Source organism: Nipponia nippon, unplaced genomic scaffold (genome assembly GCF_047370975.1).
Source record: "Nipponia nippon isolate SJK-2023a ecotype South Korea unplaced genomic scaffold, ASM4737097v1 scaffold_5, whole genome shotgun sequence".
In the NCBI taxonomy this organism is placed as follows: Eukaryota; Metazoa; Chordata; class Aves; order Pelecaniformes; family Threskiornithidae; genus Nipponia; species Nipponia nippon.
In genome coordinates, this window is record NW_028262369.1 from 2122455 (window position 1) to 2140886 (window position 18432).

The 18432-nt window shown below is 51.3% G+C and overlaps 1 protein-coding gene across 1 annotated transcript in view; it reads right to left on the bottom strand.

Moving 5' to 3' along the window:
• Nucleotides 1-5748: 5748 nt before the first annotated feature.
• Nucleotides 5749-18432, bottom strand: part of DNAAF8 (dynein axonemal assembly factor 8) — a 96991-nt gene continuing 84307 nt past the window's right edge. The window contains exons 28-32 of the mRNA XM_087733981.1: nt 17420-17540; nt 14761-14978; nt 13077-13162; nt 9043-9112; nt 5749-5904 (exon numbers count right to left, since the gene is read on the bottom strand). Of these exons, the coding sequence (XP_087590107.1) occupies nt 5827-5904; nt 9043-9112; nt 13077-13162; nt 14761-14978; nt 17420-17540 (573 nt within the window). The 3' untranslated portion in view covers nt 5749-5826. The remainder of the gene's footprint in view (nt 5905-9042; nt 9113-13076; nt 13163-14760; nt 14979-17419; nt 17541-18432) is intronic.

The window sequence follows — 18432 nt, forward strand, 5'->3', positions numbered from 1 at the left end:
CTGCCACTGTCTCACCACCCTCAGCGTGACAAATTTCTTCCTTGTAACAGGGTCTGCCACAGTGCACAGAGCAGCTTCAGTCCTGAGTCAGCAAACATGGAGCATCACTCACAGTGGAGGAAGGTCTTGGGCAAACTGGTCACAAGCAGGTCCATTGGAGCCACCTGAGGATCTTCATCAGCTGTGGCAACTTGGTGATCTTGTTGGAGGCAAGAGCCTTATCATCTCCCAAAGGTCATGGAGATCTCAGGAGGTTCCTGATGGCTGGAAAATAGCAAACATGACACAGGTCTATCAAGCAGGAGCGCTCTAGGGGGTCAGCATAAGAGGTGGCCCCCAGACCCACCCATTCGTTCACCTGGCAGGGCAGAGGCAGGGACAGGAGCCCAGAGCCCAGCAGAGCCCCCCCAGGACAAGTCCCTAGGCCCCCCCCCCCGAGGGTTTATAGACCCCTCCCAGCAGTGGCGGCTGCGTGGGATTGGCCAGGACAGGAGCAGGGAAATCTGGGATTGGCCAGAGACAGCAGGGCAGCGGGGGATTGGTCAGGAGTCCCTGCATCCCAGGCCAATCCCAGCCTGTCTTACAGCCAAGGGGAGGAAGAGTCCAGCCGGTCTTCTCCTGCAGGACCTGGGGGTGTGATGGTTTTATGTGCTGGGAGCGGAGACGGATGGACGGACGGACGGACGGACGGACGGACGGACGGATGGATGGAGAGAGACAGACAGACAGACCAACCGACCGACCCTACAGCCCCTCTGCTGAGCTCCCCGGGAGCACCCGCAGTACCATCACGTGAAACCATCCATCCAGAGCCTCCGCCCTGCTTTAACGGAGGAAACCCGTCCGCTCTCTGGGACAGGGAGCAGTGTCACCGTCGGGTCGTGGCCACGCCGGGGCCAGGTGAACCCGCGCAAGGTGCTGCCGGCGCTGGTCTCCTGCACGACCCAGTTAGAGCAGTTCAAAGAGCTCCTCGCGCGCCGTGCCGGTGTTTCTGCCTGAGCCATCCGCTGTTCCGACCGGTTTAATTACCCACATCTGAGTCATCCCCGGCCCCGCTTTATCAAAGCTCGCAGCCTCGCAGACAAACCACCCTTTGTCCTCCTCCAGCCCCTGTCAATGGGGAATTGCCAAGTACCAATTAATCAGCAGCTCCTGCTGCGAGGGGCCTGGGAGATGGTGCCCCAGGAAGACGGAGATCAAGGAACGGGAGAGGGGCCGCTGCCTGCCTGATGGGATGGAGCCGGGACCAGAGCCCAGGTCCTGATCCCACCCCGGGAAGATGATGGGGAGGCACACGCTTCCCTGGTGGGGACCAGCTACCAGCCCTGCCATACCCACATCCCGGCCGCTGGCCTCGCTAACGCCCAAAAGCATTCCAGCTCTCCGGCATGGCCGGGTCTCTTGTGCGGTGGTCCAGCAAGGCCTGTAGACACAGACACCTGGAAATCCAACAGTGGCAGCTCTCGGCCAAGAGAGGGGTGCTTATGGCTACGCCAGCTACGGCAAGGCAAATACTTGTGAGCGTGGGATCTGTGCGGACCAAGATCATCGAGGATGGCCGATCCGGTGACAGCTCCAGCAGGTCCATCAGCTCCTCCCGCTTCCCGAGCCAGCCGTGGGCCTCCAGAGATGAAAACCAGCGCCCTGTTTCGAGGCCATGCCTATGCAGTAAATCCTGCTCGCTGCGCAGCAATTTTCAGGCTGGCAGGTCTGAGCGGTGATGTGAGACATCCCCGGTGCTCAGCAGGGCTCATGTGCATAGGGCTGGAGCAGAAACAATTCTTCTGGGTGAATGTAAATGTCAAGAAATAAAATAAAAAAGAACTATTCTGGCCCAAATCAAATCCACATGTTGGTGTGAGGGGGTTGTTTCAATTCCAGGTGTGGCATGTTTTCAAATCTGCTTAACACAGCAGGAGTTAGGTTGATGGGGGACGTCAAAGTGAAATACCCACAAGTTTTGCTCTGAGGTGATTAATTTTATTTTGGGGTTTTCCTTGTCATTTTAATTCGGGGAGGGTGGAAGAGTCAGTCTGGCCAGATTGCAAAGCCGCTGAGCAGCTGCTGAGGCTGCACTGGTGGCTGGAAGAGGGTCAGCAGAGAGGTGTCACCCACCTCTCCCGGCAGCGGCTGGACGCCGACCCTGACCCGGGGACCCCTGGGGAAGGGCACAGCCGGTGCACGCTTGCTGGGGCCACGCTGCCCGTGCAGCTCCCCGGCCGAGTGGAGCAGGAGAGCAGATCGGCTGCCAGTTTTGCTCCTCCACCTGTGAATCGCACGGTGCCGTGCGTGCACCTTGCTCAGTGCTGATAAGGGAACCGTTATGTCCCTCCTCCACTCGCCCGGCTCACATCAGCGTCCCGCTGCTGCTGGTGGCAGCCAGGTAGCGATTTCTAGGCCTAATTGATAATTAGTTAAATCTGTCCTTGGCACAAAGGAGAACACAGCGAGCTAGAAAGCTATGACGTGAGCGCGGCTCACTGCTGCCTGCGCCTGCGATAGGGAGGAGCACCCAGCACCTCTGCGTCCCTCGGCACGCTAATTTGCTCTAAGGCGGAGCGAAGGGCTCATGTCAGAGCTAGCGAGCTCTCCGTGCAGCAAATAAACACAACGTGCCCGCACCCGAGGGTGCTGGGGTGCAGCGATGCGCTCCGCAGGGGATGAGAAGCGGCTCCGCACCCCGGGGCGCCTGCCTGTTGAAGGGAGGTGATGATGGGGCCGGAGAGCACCAGGAAAATGGGAGATCGGCACCGGGCGCTGCGCTCCCATCTTTCTTATGGCAGGACCCTAAGGAGTTAACAGAAAATGCCACCTACTGTATTTTATCTCTCCTCCATTGAGGCAGCTCTGACACTGGCAGCAGAACAATGCTAAATTCTGATTAGCTCTGGTTTTCCAGCAAGAGGGGAGGCACAAAAGGGTGGGGAATTAATACTATTCTGCATAATTTTAAATCTAAATTCCATTTCTTTTCTTTTCTTTCTCTAGGAAGCAAACAATCTAGGGGGTTTTGTACTCAATTTCTTGCTTTCATAATCTAAATGAATTGTTTGCAAGTAGGAGCCAGCTGCAAAGCTGGCAATCTCCGATCAAATCTGCCTTTCTCCTAGTTCTAGCAATCATTAATTTGCTCCTCAGCTCTGATTAGCTAATCCTGGCTGCCTCGTGGCAGTTCGCAGGGAAAACCAGCGTGCGAGCTGCAGCTCCCTTTGACGGAGCTGGCACTGGCAGCGGGGTGACGGGATTGATTTCTGCAGGGTCCGCGGTGCTCCTGGTTGTCAGCTCTCCGGAGAGGAGTGGGGTGCTCTGGGAGGAAAGGCTGGGAAGGTTATTTATGGAATCCTGGCATTTTGGAAATATCAGAGGATGATTCTTTCCCCTGCTCTGCGCAGGGCGTGTTAGTTTGTTACGCCGAGACTAATTAGCCGGGCTTTAAAATAGGAATTGAAGATACTACGGCAGCCTCTTGCTCAAAAATATCCGGGTGCTGCCCCATTTTTATGATGTTCCTGGTGTGCATGGGGGACGTGGCAGAGCCGTTACCTCTGTTTCACGCATGGGAAACTGAGGCCCGGGTCTTTGCGTGTTGGTGGATGGAGGCTCACAAAGAACACGCCTCAGCAGTGGGGCCGCCTGGCAGGGGATGCGGTACGGGGTGCCCGTTGGGCCAGGCCCTGCTTTATTACGTGGCGAATTAAGAGTCGTAGTCTCAACTCCTGCTGCGAAGCTTGGAGAGCTCCTGCCCGCTGGCGAGCACGGACCGGGCCAGGGGTGTCCGAACGGGATGTCACCTCCCCAGGCTGACTGCTGCCAGTCACCGGAGCATCGCCTCCCGACGTCCAGCTCCCCGTGATCCCGTTTTTCACAGATCCAAGGGCCCAGGCGAGTTGGACATGGTGCTGGTGGCCCACGTGCCGCTACGCTGGCTGGGTGCAGGGCTGCCGATGGCCCCGCGTGCCCCTTTCTTGCACATAGCTCTGCCGGCCTTGTGTTTCAGCTGCTATCTGGCTGCGTTTTATTCCAACACGCTCCTTTTTCAGATCAAATTCCCCGAGCGCTGGGGGTGGATCCTTTTAATTTTCATTTGTTTCAAAGCCGTACATGGCTTACAAGCATGACAGAAATGCGCCTGGAGTGCAGGAAATGGCCTACTTAGCTGCAGGAGCAGAGCAGGCTTTTTCCATCGCGCTGACTCCCAGGACCCCATCCTCCCGGGGGACAGGGGCAGCTGCCTGCTTCCCTCATGGGCGCGCGTTTCTGGAGCTTCTCTTCAGATGTTTGGTCCCACCATAGAGCCCAAACAGCCTGTCCAGGCAGAACGGTGCTGGGGAGCAGAGGTTTGGAGGGTACTTCCAAGTTCTGACACTGAACTGCTGTGTGAGGTCGGGGCCGGTCCTGTCCATGTCCCCCATTCACCCAGCTGACCGTGACAATCTCTTTTTGCTGTTTCAAGGTAGCTTAGGGAAGGGGAGAGACCAAGGCAGGACTATTACCAGCTGAGGAAGCAGAGCTTGCAGGCCCAGACCTCTAACAGCTTTTGGACTTACTGGACACTTTCTTCCCGGAGAGAGCGGTCAGGCCCTGGCCCAGGCTGCCCAGGGCAGGGGTGCAATCACGTTCAAACCATGTGGATGTGGTGCTTAGGGACAGGGTTTAGAGGTGGCCTGGCAGTTAGGGTAACGGTTGGGCTCGATGATCTCAGCGGTCCTTTCCAACCTTAACGATTCTGTGACCCTTTCAGCCTAGTCTGAAAGGGGACCACGACCTGAGAGGTGCTGCATTCTCACAGTTTGTGGCTGGGGAGGAGAAGGGCTCATACCAGGCTCTCACGGAAGGCAAGGCTGTGCACAGAAGGGGTTCACCCTGCCAGCAGCAGCACCCAGAGGTGGGCTGGCCAGCCAGCGGCACGCTGCTCTGCCTTAATACCACTGGGGAATGCACAGAGAGTGCTCTTGTCACATCTGGAACTGGCTGCACACGCATGTCTAAGCCTTTGCCTTAGCAGGGCAGGCAGGAACATGAGGCCTCCTGGGCTGAGAAGAGTCTTCCCCAAAGGAACCGAATTTGCCCAGTGGGTCCCAGGAAGTTTGAGGACCTTGGTATTAACGTCAGCTTACTTGCCAGAGAGCTCATAGAAAGGATTCGGCCAAGGAGGAGTTGCACTAAGATCAGTGGCTGCTGTAGAAGGAGGAACAAGAGTGCGCCCATGGGAGGGCAGCGAGCTGGGGCTGGGCAGAGACAGTGGTGACGGGGCTGCTGGAGCAGAGGCAAGTGAACGTTAAGCTGTCCAGCTTTTAATCTTATTCAACGGCTCTACCTGGTGTACTGAAATCTCCAGGGATCCAACCTTCCCTCAGACTATTTCCATTTTATTTGCTGTGGTTTTGTCTTTGGTTCAAAGAACGTAGTAGCAGCAGAAAATGGAGTCTCTCCATAATGTCTTTGGAGCCTGGGGAAGATGGAGTCCCCAAGCACCTGAGAGAAAGACAGCAGCGAACCGCTGCCCCTATTTACTTTAATTCCTGAGTTTTTCCCAGCCAGAGGAATGCTCCAAACCTTGCTCCATGAACACAACCGGATTGTCTCTGAATGCATTCCATTAGAAACCACGGCTACAGTTCAGAAAGATTTGTTCTTGGGCACTGATCCTTCCTCCCACCACTCTCATTTATCTTACCGATGCTAATACCATACTTCAGACTTTATGTTTTAATGACAAACAAATATCAGTGCTCTTAGAGGCTGGGAGTCCCCTGCGTGTCCGTCTGCACAGATACCCGTGGTGGCGTCCACCCATGGGCTGCCTGGGGGCCTTGACCGTCTTGGTTAGCAATCCTGGGATTCAATTCGGTGGATGCTTTCAGATGTCAGGGAGTCAAAAAGGCAACAGAGCAGCTCTTCGGCCTGGGGAGAAAAGAAGGAAGGGGTTGGGGGAGAGCTGTAATTTCTCTGCGTTGCAAAGAAACTTCTTTTCAGAGGTCGGTTTCTCGCGCGTGCTGAAGGCAGGCAGTATAGCGAGGATGTTTACCAGGTTGAATTAATTCCAGCACAGTGTCCCACAGCAGGGAAATGTCTGCTCGTTGTAACCATTGTTTGGCCGTTCTCAAGATTCACATTTTCAAGGAACTGAAGAAAACCAACAACGTGCAAAGTGCCAATGGGAAATCTAACTCCCTCCCCGGGCTGCTCTGCCTCTCCTGCCCAAACCTCGCTCCTGTGCAGCTCTGTCGGCGTGGCTGCTTCCGAGACGGGGAGGCCAGCTTAGCGCCAAGGGCTTCAGGACCAGTCTGCAATTCTGACTGTGCTAGTGAACACCACGTTCCTCTAAAGCATTATACATGCTGTGGTGTCAGTCCGACCCACACAGCCCTTGGGTTCCTCCTCCTGCCAGCGCTCTGCTTCTCCCCATAGGTTTTTAGGTCTCTTTTATAGGGCTCCAGCCCTTCTGCCTGCTGCTGAGGGGCTAAGGATCATGCCAAGAGTGGCTGGGATGTGTTTTCCCTGTGCCACTCTGTTCCAGCCCCAGGTTTCAGCTGTCTCTGCAAGGAGGGAGATGCTGGAGCAGCCATTGCGGCTGCTGGCAACAGCTTCAGGGCTCCGGGCAGAGCGGAGGGATTAGCGCTGCCTGCCAGCGGAGGTTCAACTGCACACCCGTGGGCTCTCACCGAGGAATGGCTGCGCAGGGACCCTGCCGCCTCCCTGCTCTGACCCGCTAATGGTGGCAGGTCGATGGCGTACTGCACCGTCACCGAGGGACGGCCACCTCAGCCTCATGATCTCATCGCAGCCACGGTGCAGAGCCGCACGGAGGAGAAACTGTTCAGCCACAGGACATGCCAGGGGTGAGGCTGAGCACAGCGCTCCCTGACAGCCCTCATCGCTGGGGAGGTTCCAGCCTGGGTATGGACCAGGGGCAGGGACATCTGGGACCGCCTCACAGAGGCCCTCTGGACGTTCAGCAGCTCCTAACGGTGGCACCAACAAAAGGTGGCTCTGTCACTTCCAGATGTGAGCTGCTCTGTGTGTGCCCAGGAGAAGCCTGCACGGGGAGCAGGCACCTGCAGGGTCACTGCCTGAGAATAAGGCACTTCCAAAGCATGAATTCATCTGCTCCTAAGGCAGATGTTTCAAACAGGGCAGGTGAAAAGCACTATAGAAATGCTTGCTTCTCTCAGTGACTGCAGAAGAAGGCAAGACAAGTAGCCCAGACACAGATGTCAGCACTGAAATAGTCCACGTTTGGAAAGCTGATTGCTCATCCTATTGCCTAGTCCCAAATCACACAGGGAGCAAGTATGAAATTCTGTTTAATTTCCATGGCTTCACTCCACCAGTAAACGCTGCAGCTCTGCTCAGACCATGAGGATTTGAAATCCATGTTCATTTAACCCTCCTGAACTTTGCCTGATATCATGTTGTTGCTCATTAGCTTTGACCTGGAAAGCCTGGCTGACATTTCATAAACTCATTAGCAAGAGATCAGAGGATCAAACACGGTTTCTAGGGACATCCTTTGAGGTACAGTCATTCCCTGGTGAGCTTGCTCCTCAGATCTTGCTCTGTGATTTCTAAGCCTCCCCTGAACTTTGGAGCAAAAGCCCCATTTGAAAATAAACATTACTGGCTGCTGTGCTTCTTGTAACCCACAGTGAGAAGCGCTGCACCCACCGCTGTCCCAGGACTAGACTCGTGGTCTAAACTCCGAACGGCTGTGAGCAGCCCCTGCTTCCACCAGCACCAGAGGGATTTGATTCAGCGGCCCAGGCTGCCAGAAGCCGGGAGAAGGGCTGAGCATATTTGCTTTTTCTCTTATCTATCACAGAAAGTACTATAAGCCTCTTTCTGATAGGCCGATTCCCCACAGCCGTGAAGCAGAAGGGATTTTATGTCAGCCAGAGATATGTAATGTCCTTTTCAAAGCAAATCAGAAGACAGCCTGGACTTGCTGCCCTGTCACATTACTTGGCAACAGCCTGGCACCCTGGCAGCAGCAAGCGCTGTGCTCTGACGGCCTTGCAGCTATCGCGGAGCTGCGCAGGCAGACCTTCCCAGGCACTGCGGCGCGCACAATCCCAGCTACGCCCGGGGAGGCTTTTACTGCGCCTTAGGGAAAGCTGCTGAAAACAGCAGCTGTACGACTTTGGGGAAGTTTGGGGGTAGTTTTGGCTGTGTTAAAAGCAGGAACACAGACTTCAAAGAGGGCTCTGCGTCTTTTAAGGTTCAGTCCTTAGAGCACTGGTACTGAAGGCAGCAGCTCTGATATGTTATGGGAGGTTACAAACACATCTCACTCTCCCGCTGGGTTTTCTTGGGAAGGAAAAGGGATTTGTCCACTTGCTCCTGTTTCTCATTCTCCCCAATTCTTTTACAGCTCCTAGTTCTAACTCTTCAGGCACTGCCTCCTGTACCCGAATCTCTTGTTTGTTTTGTACTAGATGTTGATGATTACAGCCGGAGTTTGTGGCTGTGCACTGCTGGTGCAGTTTATTCCCATTAGGGGCCCCCACGTCTATAAAACCCTGGAGCTTAGTGTTTCCTTTCTCGGGATGAGCTACTGAGAAAATACTCAGCTAGCCCATTCCTGGAACGGCTAGCGGCTTAATTTCTCATCTTCCATTTGGACTTGGGCTTCTGAAACAACTTTCCGAACGTAAGACATGTGCCAGCTTAGCAGTAGGGCTGAACGAACATTTCCTGCCACTTATTTTTGACAAGTATCACAGATATCTTACGAAGCGTTGGTTCTTCATAAAAAGTAACTGACATCTACAGAAAATATTGAACCTTTATCAAAGTCTCAAAATATTTGGATTCAAAGTAGTGCCACTGGTGTAATGCGGAAGGGAGTTTGGCAGGGTTTTGGTCCACCTTCCACCATGTGCTGGGCTCTCAGTATAAGCCAAGGCTCGGGGCTCTCATGAGGCACCACCTCTGTCTCGTGTAAATCGAATTTTTCTTGTAAAATTCAAATAATTTTGACAAGTTTCATTCATCACAAGGGCTCAAAGGACACATATCTCTACCATAAACTTCTCTACTTGCCTGTTTCTCGTTTTGGGGATAAAGGAGATGCTGCGCAGTGTCCAGGACTGACTGCTTCTGCCAACAGATGCTGGAGGTAAATAAAAATGGAAGGCAGTGTTATTTTGCCATCTAAGCTGTCAGAAACGGCAGATGACCTAGCTTTGAGGAGGACTATGCTCTTTGCCAGCAGCTCTGGCCATGTGCATCTGTTACTGAACTTCTTTACACAGATAAATCCTGGGTTTTACAAAGCTTTGTATAAATGGATTTGGATTCTTAAAATATAAGCCTGCAAACAAACAGTAATGACTGGTTGCGTAATGGGGTCTCTGGGGCAGTGGGAAATACACGTTGATGTAGATAGTCAGCTCTGTGCAGGGGTCTTTTTCTCAACAAAGATAATGTGCGCGTTTTCCCCAAAGCCCAGGACTTTCCAAGCTGCCTTCAGCAGCAGGGTCTGCTTCGCTAGTCCTTGTTTTGCTCTGGTCCGCCTCAAGCCCCACGTGAGTTGACCGCAAGACACGCGCAAGAGAAATTCAAAGGCGAGATACAAATTTCAAAATTGCCTTTTAAAACTAACGCTGTGCTCAGAGTCTGAGGCTTGAAAACTCTCCAGAGGCTTTGGAAACCACTCCCTGCCCCCATATCCAGGTATTGTGCTTGGCAACAGTTTTCCCTTCAGCGGTTTTCAACAGCTCCAAGATTTTACATCTCGTGTGTTCATTTTTTGATTTCTACACCTCCTTTCCCTCCCAAGCTCCCAGAGATGAGCTTCCTATAGGGATAACATCACTCCCTGCTAGCAGCAATTAACACTGGGTAAGAACGTTTCATCAGAGAGAATAACATCCAGCTAAGTTCCTTAACGCTTGACTGTTGTTCTGATTGCACTACGTTGTCTAAACCCAGGAAAGCATAAGGCCTAGCCTACATCCCGATTTTCTTCGGATGCAGCGAGGTTTTCGGTGTGCTTTAGTCAAATGCTGCTTACCAAGCTCAGTACAACGCTAACTCGGTGAGTTCCTAAAGACCGTGCACAATATAATTAGGTCCTAACAACCTTATGGGCATCTGAAAGTACTCTTTAAAAGCTCAGATAACCATAGAGGACTAATCACTATTAAATCAGTATCACCTATTAAGGTAGCTAAATCTAGTTTGTCATGCATAAAAAGCAGAGCATGCCTTTCTTCCAGGAACTGCTTTGAATCTACTTGTAAATCCTTCCCTCTGCCACCCCGCAGCTAGGGAATCTGGCTGTAAAAACAAGTTATGACAGGGAAAATTCACGTGCTTTATACTGGAGAGCCAGGCAGGCGGATGCTGACGGAACGGGAAAGGTAAGTCTCGCATCATTTTTCCCTGTCTGCGGAGAGGATTGTGTCACTTCCTTCTCCGGATTCTCCCCCCGGTCCCCACCGCTCTTCGGCTGTGCTTCAGCTTCCCCTCACCTCTTCCAAACACTTACTTCACTCTGCCCTATGAGTTGCCCTTGGCACCCTCCCAGATTCTCCCAGATTCCTGCTTTGGCTCCGCTCTTGGCAGTCAATCAAACTCGCAGGCTGCTTTTGTGCCCCCACCTGCATAAATTTTGTCCCTTTCTCTGTTCTTCCTGCCCTTCAGTGCAGAAATAATGCCTTCATAGATGTCCAGAGAACAGAGCGGGCGCTGCTGCCGCTGAACAGCCACCACGACACAGTTACGAGGGTCTGCGGCTGTCTTTAAGGCAACTGCTCTGCGCAGCACATCCTCCGGTGGTTGAGTGTCTCTCCTCGACGTGCCACTGCTGGAGCTGGCTCAGGAAAGCTTTAACAGGCTCTGAACTACGCGCAGTTGCGCTAGCAAAGCCTGAATTGTTCCTCTCAACACCTGATTCCTCCTTCTTATCACAGCCCATCTCTGACATCATATCCCAGGCTTCCATACAGATGGCAACGTTTCTCCCTGTAGCACAAAGCCTAAGTAACGTGGCTCAGCTGTGAATCAACTCCCGGGGCCGTAAAATAATCTCTTACGCCGTGGTGCTTCAGCAATGCAGCTGAAACGCAGGCCAGAACCTGTGCAGGTATTGGAATCCTGGGCCCTGGCAGTAAAAGTGAAATAAATATACGGTGATTTACTCAGTACAAGAAAGGTCACGTGGCTCCTGCTGATGGAGTCATAAGTGTAATTAACCTCAGATGTTATTCTGAAATGTTTATAAACTAGGCAATGAAGATGTCTTAGCATGAAGTGTCCTTATGAGACACTAGTTAAGTCAGGCTGGGTTTTCAAAGGTATTTGCAAAGTTGATTTTAAACAGCGCGATGACACAATAAGGGTATGAGTTTGCTGTTGGCTAAAGTTGGTCTGCCCGAGGATCGCTGCCCCTCCCTTCCACAAGCGTCATCCATCATGAAGGCAAATATTTTTTTGGTAGAGCTGGTTTTAAATGGCTGCATGATCACTGGTTCTGGCCCCAGGGTAAGAGGCAGAGCGGATCCTGCCATCCGGGAGTACCTCCGAACAGCCATAATTTAAGCACGCGTGTTTTGCAGTTCGGCGAGGAGGTTTGTCCTCTGCACAGACAGCCACGCCGGCACAGAGCAGCGTGAGGGGTGAAAGCCGCAGCCGAGACTGGCACCTATTCCTCCCCGCTTCCGTCTCAGCCCCTCGGCTCACTGCGACCGGCAGTGAGAAGCCACTGCGAGGTTTGCTCTGGGGGTGCTGCCTTGAGGCTGGCAATCTTCAAACATATCAAGTTAAGCCTACAGAAGAGGGGAGCGCTGGGTTGCAGCTGATCTTGTTATGCAGCACCCATGACTCCGATGAGCAAAAGCGTGGGGAAAATAAAGAGGTGGGGGATCTTGTATTGGCTGTCAGCCACTCTCCCAGAACGCCCTTCAGCAGTGACCTCTGGGCTTCCCAACAGCTCACATTTTTCCTGTAAACCAGGGAAAGAGCGGGAGAAAACTCACTAGAAAGGTCTTGGGTAACTTGCTCTTTGCTTCCCCTTAGTGCTGTACCTTGCAGGGTGAAAGGTTTGGGATGTGGCTCCCAAGGGTGCGATTTTAAAGGAATGGGAGCAATGTCTAAGTTCCGCCATCAGCCATTTTTGAAAAGTTAACGATGAAATTTGTTCCAACTATTTTTCCCAGGTGGGCCTTGTGACTGAGCACTGCAACGTTTCGTCAAAGTACGAGAGCTCCAAGGTGTCTATCAACTTGGGTGTTCAGATTTGATCCCCTTGATGCTTGTAAACTGCAGCATCCCTGGAATTCCTGACGCCTGTCCATTGACGGTGTTATCTGGAAGTCCCCCAGCTGGTACAGCCAAAGTCACAGCAGTCTTACCGGCGTGGCTGCTGGACTGCTCTATACCAAATGTCTCAGAAAAAAGACTCTCTTGGCTTCCTTTCCCCGAGGAAACCATGTGCACGAATTACACATCGCATTGCCAAATACCAGCCCCTGTGCAAGGAAACTTTCCCTCTGGGGAACAGTGGGTTAATTGGCCTGATAATCATTCTGTTTCACTAATCAGTCCCTGTAGAGGGGTTCTGGTTGTTTTACCAGGCTTATGCATCCTCTACCCAGCATTTCTGGTGATTTATTTAAGAGGCTAATTTTTGATTTTGCTCTCTGGCGCTTTTTTTTTTTTTTTTTTTTAATAGCAAACATAGAATCTGCTAAGATATTTCCCCTAGGAATTTTATTGATTCAGCAGGTCTATTCCCCATGCGAGCCCTTATTTCAGAGAATCCCCTGTATTCGTGGAACCATGCCGCCAAGCCTCACAGACACTCCAAGTCCTTAACAACCAACATAACTCGGTATTTAAGGTCTTGAGTATAGGAGACATGACTCTGAAACTGGGGAAGGCTCTGAGGTATTGACCCGTTAACAAGAACATAACTTAGGAAGAATGGGTTGCCTTTGAGTGGCACCGGACCCCAGGGGAGTCTGAACTGGCAGTGAATTACAGAGAAGCAAGTCAGCTGCCCTCTTTCAGATCACAAGCTCTCTAGCAGGGGGTTGAGACAGTGCCTTTAAAGCGATATTGTCCTCACTTGCCTGTCCAGCAGGGAGTCGAAGCAAATGACCGCATTGTCTCGCTGCACGGCTAGCACCAGACACAAACCATCCATTAAGAGGGAACACTGCAAGAGAGGGAAGGACAGAGCTTTGGTGTTGCTATCCACTTAAATAAGTCTGTAAGCCTCACTGATGAACCGCTGACAGCACAGATAACTGCTCGTGTGCTGCGCGAGGGGGTGAAAGTCACAAAGCAACAGACTCTTTCAAATTGAAAGAGTATCATGTCGGGACTGTTAGCTCTGCCATTCCTATGGCACACCGTTATTCCTGTTCCCTTCTCTCAGAGCGAAAATAAGCAGGTTGCTCAGGTGTGTTATTCCGCCACTAAGTCTGCTGGAAGCAGGAATACGGAGATAACGGTAAATGTTGAGATGCTGTAGCAGAAAGACTCATTACTTGAGGGAGCCCATCTCCCTTCTGGCAAGGGAAAGCGAATGCCGTGATGTTCACCTTTGGCTCAGCAGTGCCAGACCCTTCTGGAAAGGTGCCAGCTCTGCCCAGAGTAATTCATCTCTGACAGGAGGAAGCCTTTCCATCGCCAGGAGAGCAGCGCCGCTGCCATGGCTCTCCCTTCCCGCACACCGATTCGCTTTGTACTTCCTAGAGAGCTGTGCACATTCCCATGTGCAGAGGGGTGGCATCCTTGGGGGAACCGCAGGAGAAGAAAGTAGTGCTTAGAGTAATTGGATGCTAGATGTAATTGCTATTCTATACAGATGTACTTCAAAGGGATGCTGTCAGTTTAAAAAAATCACAACCTGAAAAGATCTTACCTGTTCTTATTACAGATAACACTTAAGACTCTTATAACTGAAAGGCTGGAAGCACAAATGTTTGCTGTATTTTTTCAGAGGGGCTGTGTATCTCTGACAGCCTTTAGTTGATTGCTACTTCCAGGATAAATCGTTTACCCCCCAGTTTACTCTGTGCTCGACAGCACTTTCTTGCATATTCTACCTTACCGCTTCGCCCTAGGAAGGTTCCTGAAATGGTGGTCTTCTCTTGCACCAAGCACAAAGAGAAAAGCAGCTTGGGCCAGATACTCTGCTGATATAAAGCAATGTATCTGCTCACCCCAGAAGCACATCTCATGCCGAAGCCCCGTGAGCGCTTGCTCAAACCCCATGCTGGAATGCGGCTTGAGCTGTCAGCACCAACTAAACGAGAAGCAAAATGAAATCGCTGCCCAGGACTCCAGGGCACAGTCCAAAAAGTGGAAGGGTTATTTAGCATTGTAGAGGAGGATTAATGGGGTGCGATTAGAGAAAGGGAAATAGAAACTGTATTTATCTGGAAAAACAAGACAGGATACAGCAGCAGAACATACATAATAGCAGCAACTGCACACTGATAGGTGAACGGAATAAAATGTTTAACGGGGATGCGCCATCCACATGAAGGATCCGTTCGCACACACGGATGTCAAGGTTAGGTGTCAGTGAGCTAGCGGAGATACAGGAACGCAAGGTAGGGACTAGCTAGCAAGGCACATCGCCCACGTTACTTACCAGTGGTATCAGAGCTCAGATGCAGTGCTGTGCTAATGCTGCTACCAAAGCAAGCTTGCTCAGAGCTAGCCTGGATATCTTAGCACAGCACGGCATTAAAAGGCTCTTCTTTCGTGCAAAAGAAGCAAAGCACAACTCCAGCTGTTTCATACCTTTGCTGCAACACTGCACTTTGCCCTGCTTAGCGTCTCAGAGATGCAGTGAGCTTGTGGTGCATCCAGGACAGTGAGGCGCACTCCAGTCACTGTGAAACCTTTGCCAACAAGCTGATCAAGCAGTTCGACATAAGGTGGGTGCTCTGAACCTCGAAGGATTATCCCAGGCAACACGAAGCAAGTGGTTTGGCAGAGGTTATCAAGCAACGGCCGATCTGATGGGAAAAGATCAAAACACAACAGATGCTTATTTTATATCCACCCCCCTCAACTGCTAGTCGTCTAATTCTTCCCTGCCACAGACAAGTAACTGGGAGATCAGAGGCGCTCAGGCATTGTTATAGCATTTGGGACGCTCACAGATGCAATTGCTCATCCCGAACTGTCAAACTGCTGATGCCTGCGCGTACGTATCTGGAGATCACAAGGCAGCAGTAGTGACCCCATTTCAGGAGTCAGACAAGGACAGCTGCTGCTTTGCTACAGGAGACGCTATTCCATTTAATTTCTTCCAAGCAAAGAAATCTGTTAATCCAGCTGCTTTTATAATCCAAAGGGTAATTCTGATCAGCATACATAAGACTTAATGTATTTCATATTTTCCTCATGATAAATCTGCCCGCCCGTTAGGCAGCAGCTTTGTGATAATTATTTGCTGAAAGGAGAGGTTTCTTTGTGTGCAAGAGCTACCTCTAGTGTTCAAGATGAGACCACGAAGTGAATGATGCGTCTGGATTGCTGGAGGCGCTTACTATATTGTGCCTGACAGTTCGGAGATCACGTGGACTTGCTTTTCCAGGACAGTAACTCTTTGAAATACATTTTCGGAGACACAAACACATCAGGGCTGTACACTGGTTTCCTATTTACTCTGCTTAGACATCTTCAAAGCAAAGAGATCCTCATGCAGCAGGAAATTAGGGACACGTATTTTGAGATTTGCTCCCAATGCTGGGCTGTACAAAGCTTGCAGAATACTTGTGCTCTCTCCACAACAAACTGTTTCTTTTATTTTCTGCAATCTCTTCTGAAAATCAAGAAGCGTTCCAGTCACAGCAGACCTGTGCTACAGGCCTGGTCCTTTCCCATCGTGCAGTAAGCCCAATGTTTATGCCATTAAAAATAATAATAGAATTACTGAGCTGACTGTATCCCCAAGAGAGTAAAAAGGTCATCTCAAAAAGCTGCTGTTACATACACACGATTGCCAGTCTCTCGCTTCAGGACTCATGCAACGGCTTGGGAACATCAGCAGCATTTCGAGATAGGCCTCACCCCTCACCGCAGGCATCAGTTAAATCTTAAACCTTCATGCAGTCAGTCTCTGATGTATTAGTGCGATGTAAGAAAAGGAGCTTGCCTGAGGATTTGTGATTTTTGTAATGATCGTGAAGCAGATGTAGGGCATAGCCCAAAGCTAACATAAGACAGTGGAAAGAACTGATTGATAATTACCTTGGAAAAAATCCTCCTTCAGAGACCTGCCTATGCAAAAGTGACTTGGTGCCTACCAAGCAGCTGTGCTGCCGTTAAGGCAAAGGCCTTGACTCACCACCATCCTCCTTGCACCCATCGGTATGAGGTCAATGCCCAGAAGTCCTGTATCAGTAAGGGTTTAAGGTGGGAGGTGACAGTCTGTAATTCCGTAGCATCTTTATCCTACTCATCGCCAGTCTGCCACAACAATCTTGTGGTTTTACTGCTGGGATTAACAACTGGAGCCATCGGGTGTAGCGCAGGAACATTTTCTCAGCTGCCCACCCTCCTGCTTGCCAGTCACAGCAGAACTCAAGCTACAGCAATGAGACTGACCCGGTTCCAAACACGTTTGCTCCGCAGCGAACACCACAGGGATGCTTTACCTGGTCACTGCTTGTTTATAAAGGCTTGGGATCAATCCACAATATCCCAACATGCGAGCATCCCCATGTGTTAGTTACAACTCCTGACATGCGTGGTGCTGCATCACAGCCTGTGTTGTGTACATGCCTATCAAGTAAAATCGACAGAAAAGGCCCAGAGACACTGTAGCCACCTGAGGGAACCAACAGGCTTGCTGAAGCTTCAACTTCAAATCAAAGTCAGACCAGCAATAACTGGAAGTCATTTTGAGCTGGCAGCTGTTCAGCAGCTAGTGGGAATTGAAAGAGATCTCAGTCCAGTTCCCGAGAGTTAGATGTCCACACTGCCAAAAGCACTCCCTGCATAAATTATTATTTATCAACTCACAGAACAAAACGGCTCACCATCACCCATCGCTACGGTGTCTCGGCCTCTCCCGTGGCAGGCTTTGAATGGACAGGCAAACCACCGTGGCCAAGTCAGCGTTGAAACGCCTTGTAGAAGTTCGGCAGAGAAACGTGCGCCGTTGCTTATGCTAGCTGTGTTGGCAGTGTTTGTTCTTCTGCTGGGGATAAGGTCAGCACTTCTCAACAGCCCTGTATTTAAACCCACGAAAGCACTGGCAGTGGAAAGCCCTGGCAGGTAAACAGTTAAATGGCTGGACTCCGCTGGAGCTGTTCTTTGCAGCTCAGAGTTGTCTCTCCCTTCTGAAAGGACATCGATACCAAATCTTGCTGCCACCAGATGGTTTGCCTTGCTGTCCAATTAATCAATAACACTCTCAATCTATAACAAGAGTTCTGCATTTCCTTACCAAGACTGCATGGTTCCTCAGAGCCCAATAAATGGAGTTGCCCTCCCGTTTCGCGTTTTATGATCTTGCGCTGCTTGTTGATTTCCGAACTGACTATGGGGTCACGTTTCAGGTTACCGATCTGCAGGAAGGAAGGGAGGGAGAGAGAGGCAAGTCATATGAGCGCCATTTCCTAATCAGAAAGGATAACGCTTCTTAAGAATTGATTCAGGCAAGCTGTGAAGCTTTTGTTGGTGTTGTGTACTTCTGTAACTGCCAGGCTAGAAAACACCTGCTTGCCTGGAGATAGAAGAACATTTTGCATGCATTCTTTTTTTATTGAGGCTTAATTCAGTACGGCATCTTGTCATCCTTTTAAAGGTCCTACATCCGGACATCTTTCTAAGGTCTCCGCTCCCAGCATTTCAAGGCCAGAAACTCAAGGACTGTGAGTGTCTGGCAACTTTATCCAGTGCCACAGCGGCGTGTAGCAGCTCCCTTCTGCCTCTGAATGAACCGGCACATCCACGCATCCCAGCACAGCGTGGTCGTGATGCTCTGGACTGAGCTGGAGCGGGAGAGCATCCACATCAGTGAAGCATATTGCAGATGTGGCTGGCTGCTTCCAGTTCCAGAGCTAATCTTGGACTACCTCAGCTGGGTCACCTCTGTGCCACGTGGACATAGCAAGGCTCAAACATTTCCACCCCTTCGCTGGGCATAACCCAGTCATTTCAAACTCCGGTTTTGAGAAGAAAATGATCAGAGTAGAAATGACATACAAAACTAGGTGAACAGGAAAGACTTACATTTGCAGATGACACCAAGCTGGGTGGCAGTGTCGATCTGCTGGAGGGTAGGAAGGCCCTACAGAGGGCCCTGGCCAGGCTGGGTCGATGGGCCCAGGCCACTGGGTGAGGGTCAACAAGGCTCAGGGCCGGGTCCTGCGCTTGGGGCACAGCAACCCCAGGCACCGCTGCAGGCGTGGGGAGGAGCGGCTGGGAGCTGCCCGGCAGGAAAGGGCCTGGGGGTGG